Here is a 3,556-nt window from a genome sequence, read left to right as displayed (position 1 = left end):
AGATCCACCTATATTACAGAATCCAATGCTTTTATTAAACTATAAATCTAAATATTCCATCTTATTTTCTACTCTATTTTCTAATATACTCATTCCGTGAAAAAAATTAAATAAAGTATATAATCAAATTTTAACGACAAGTGAAGTAGAAAATGGCGTTAATAGATTTATCTTGTGTTATATATTCTCGCGTCGCAAAATACCGCTTGAATGTGATGATAAATTTAAAGAGAAAGATTGCACCTAAGGATGGGGAAAAATATCGAATGTCGAAAATACCGTCATATCGTACCGAAAAATTTACCGAATATAACGAAAATTTACCGTACCGAAATTTTCGGTATCGGTATCGGTATATAAATTTTTTTTTTTTCGGTATACCGAATATACCGAAATTATTATTATTTTTTAAATTTTTCACGGTATACCAAATTTTTATACCGGATACCGTATACATGAAATTTTTTCGGTATACCAAAATTTGTCGGTATACCGAATTTTTTTTTATTTTCGGTATGGTATCCGATATAAAAATTTTCCATACCGAAAATTCGGTATATCGAATTTTCGGTATGGTATCGGTATGAATTTCTTCATACCGGTATGGTACGATACGATACACCGTACCGTACCCAGCCCTAATTGCACGTCTATATTTTTTTTAATTCAAAAAATTTTAAAACATATAAAAAATATTGCATATCGCACCAAATGATATAAAATGCTTTCTTGCATATTCATTAAAAAATAAGCATATTGTGAGAAAGTCTCAGGAATTTATTTCAATGAAACGAATTTTTTTTTTTTTTGACAACGTAAGTTAGGTAAAATTGAAAATCCATGTCAATAAAATTAACAGTTGAAATGATCTATACAAAATTTTGACTTTTGTATTCATTAATTAATATTAATATAACCATAAATGACCAAGTTAATTGTCCACCCATATACTTATTTATAAAAGTGAAACGGAGGAAATTAAATTGGTTGATTCTGTTGATTACATTATAAAACCGATGGCTTGACCGCCATAAATTCCTTTCCTCGGGGTATTTGTGTCTTTTAAAATGAAATGACGAAAATAACCCGAGATGTAAGTATAAATCCAGCAATGCCATTATTGAAGATTTTACATTATAGTATTATTTTTCTCCTTCAACACACAATAACAGAGCTTCCAAATTTGCATCAATGGCGGATTCCGATGACCATGGAGCCCTCACCAAAGCTTTCTCAGGTTCTTTTCCCATATACCCTTTTTCTTTCTGCAGCTCATTTTCTGTAAATCTTATCGAGTTTACGGTTATTTTTATCGCAAATAATCGGATTTTAACGTTTATAATTTGTGTGACCGAGGATAAGGCTCAGGCGTTCAAGGGAAATATGTTGCATTATTTTTTTTTCTTGAATTGAATGATTCAATCATACAAAAAGAGTATATATATTTACTGTAAAATTAAAGTTGTAGTTGATGATCACTTGTGTCAATCTCAAGTGAAAATTGTGGGATGTATATTATAAGTTTATTTGAAGAAAAATTGGTCACTAATTTAAATCAAATTTCATTCGGAGCTTCAACGCCTATTTTTGGTGAATTGTAATTTTTAAAAATTTAAAACAAAGTGATTGTTGATATTGGGAAAATGATAGAAGTTTGTGATAAATTGACTGTTGTGATAGCCAGGGCTGGGTGTTGACGAGAAAACATTAATAAAAATACTTGGGAAATGGCATCCGGAGCAGAGAAAAACATTTAGAAAGGGAAGTCGCGATTTCTTCGTTGAAGATGAACGACAGTTCGAGAGATGGAACGATGGACACGTGGCGCAACTACGCAACGAGTTCTTGCGTATTAAGGTACAATTAATATTGATGCAAATTCAATTCAATAAATAAAAAAAAAAAAGAAATTAATAATTTGGTACGTTGGTGCAGGAAGCAATCGTTCTGTGGACAATGCATCCTTGGGAGAGAGATGCACGGTTGTTGAAAGAGTCGTTGAGCAAGGGATCACCTAATAATCATCAATACAACATACTCATCGAAGTTGCCTGCACCAGATCCGCCGATGAATTGCTCGGTGCTCGCAAAGCCTACCACTCCCTCTTCCATCGTTCCATCGAGGAAGATGTCGCGTTTCATGTCCATGGCACCCACCACATGAAGCGAGTACATACTTCATAATTAATAATTACCATTTCATTTGACAAAAACAGCTAGCTAGCTATCCAAACTCATTCTCAATTAATTAATTAATTGAACTACGTACTTCTATAATTTCTCTCTCTTTTTTCTATGGGCAGCTTTTGATTGCTCTGGTTAGCTCATACCGCTACGAAGGTCCCAAAGTGAACCAAGAAGCTGCCAAAACAGACGCAAACACCCTATCCAGCGCCATCAAAGAAGGGGAAAGCGAGCTACTGATTCGGGTCATTTCCACAAGGAGCATACTCCATCTTAACCATCTTTACAAATATTACAAGGAAATTCATGGCAACTACTTGGATGAGGTAGCTACCACTCTTAACACCATTTATCCATCTTTTGTCTACATAATAATTAATTAAATAATTGCAGGTAATCATATAATTAATTGTCCCATCCTTTTGTTTGATAGGATCTTAAGGGTGATTTGCTTAAAGAAACTATTCAATGCCTATGCATACCCACCACATACTTCACCAAGGTGAGACTTAAATTTAATCTAATATATATATATATATATAGACATCTGTGAGTGTATGTTATAATTTATAAATCACCTCATTGATATTATGGTTTTTTTTTAAAAAAAAAATATAGATTTTGGGTGAATCGTTGAAACATGATGCCGACGAAGCAAGAAAGGACGCGGTGACGAGAGTGATCGTGACACGAGCGGATCATGATATGAAGCAGATTAAAGAAGAATACAGTGAGAAATATGGTGGCAATCTTGCAAACAAAATCGAAGACGTAGCCAATGGAAGCTACAAAGATTTTTTGCTTACTTTAATTGCTAGAGGAGATTAATTTGAGTGTTCAATCGAATTTCGGCTTGTTAAAATCAATTTCTGTTTCCTTTTCTATTCTGTGTTTTGTTTATGTGTGCGCCAATAAGTAATAACATCTTATGACAAAATAAAATGTGCGTGTTTTTTTCTTTTTTTTTCATTTCCGTTATCTTGAAGATTTTGAAGCAGAACTGTGCGTGTTTTCTTTTTTTTCCCATAAACTAGAAATGTGTTTTTTTTTGAAAATATTGAAATACGTGATATATTTTTTTATTTTGTTTATGTTATGAGCAGATGTCTTTCAAGTTAATGATTGGTTGAGGATTTTAATTCACTATATGTAATAAACAATCTTTATTTTAATATTGATATTTTTTTATTTGTATACACATGAATGCTGCAGATATAATGACCTTGAATATAATATAATATTATAATATGAAGTTGTACATCTGATGATAATCATGAAACACATATTTCTATTATCGTATATTCTAAACACGTTCATGGTCGATTAAGCATCCTGAAAGAGTGATAAAAGTCGCTTGATCTTGAGACTAGCA

The 3,556-nt window shown here is 32.3% G+C and overlaps 1 protein-coding gene across 2 annotated transcripts; it reads left to right on the top strand.

Moving 5' to 3' along the window:
• The first annotated feature begins 1,098 nt into the window (after positions 1-1,098).
• On the top strand, positions 1,099-3,204 carry LOC140883702 (annexin D4). Of its 2 annotated transcripts, none has more exons than XM_073290270.1 (6): positions 1,099-1,237; positions 1,685-1,857; positions 1,936-2,169; positions 2,304-2,510; positions 2,618-2,686; positions 2,803-3,202. In XM_073290270.1, the coding sequence occupies exons 1-6, from the start codon at positions 1,192-1,194 to the stop codon at positions 3,010-3,012; spliced, it is 939 nt and encodes a 312-aa protein (XP_073146371.1). In that variant the 5' UTR covers positions 1,099-1,191; the 3' UTR covers positions 3,013-3,202. The 2 variants fall into 2 exon arrangements, with proteins under 2 accessions (XP_073146371.1, XP_073146370.1); XM_073290269.1 differs by having other exon boundaries at positions 1,105-1,237; positions 1,681-1,857; positions 2,803-3,204.
• Positions 3,205-3,556: the final 352 nt, after the last annotated feature.

The sequence above is a fragment of the Henckelia pumila genome, chromosome 2 (genome assembly GCF_033568475.1).
Source record: "Henckelia pumila isolate YLH828 chromosome 2, ASM3356847v2, whole genome shotgun sequence".
NCBI classification, from domain to species: domain Eukaryota; kingdom Viridiplantae; phylum Streptophyta; class Magnoliopsida; order Lamiales; family Gesneriaceae; genus Henckelia; species Henckelia pumila.
The sequence above is the reverse complement of the archived record's forward strand: the minus strand, read 5'-3'. Positions and strand labels throughout refer to the sequence as shown.

What these genes read in the sequence shown, in the direction of transcription:
- LOC140883702 (XM_073290269.1), top strand. Translation starts at nt 1,112, where the DNA reads ATGCCATTATTGAAGATTTTACATTATAGTATTATTTTTCTCCTTCAA. An exon ending in ACGAGTTCTTGCGTATTAAG is followed by an intron (nt 1,858 to 1,935) that starts GTACAATTAATA and finishes ACGTTGGTGCAG; the next exon opens with GAAGCAATCGTTCTGTGGAC. An exon ending in GCACCCACCACATGAAGCGA is followed by an intron (nt 2,170 to 2,303) that starts GTACATACTTCA and finishes TTCTATGGGCAG; the next exon opens with CTTTTGATTGCTCTGGTTAG.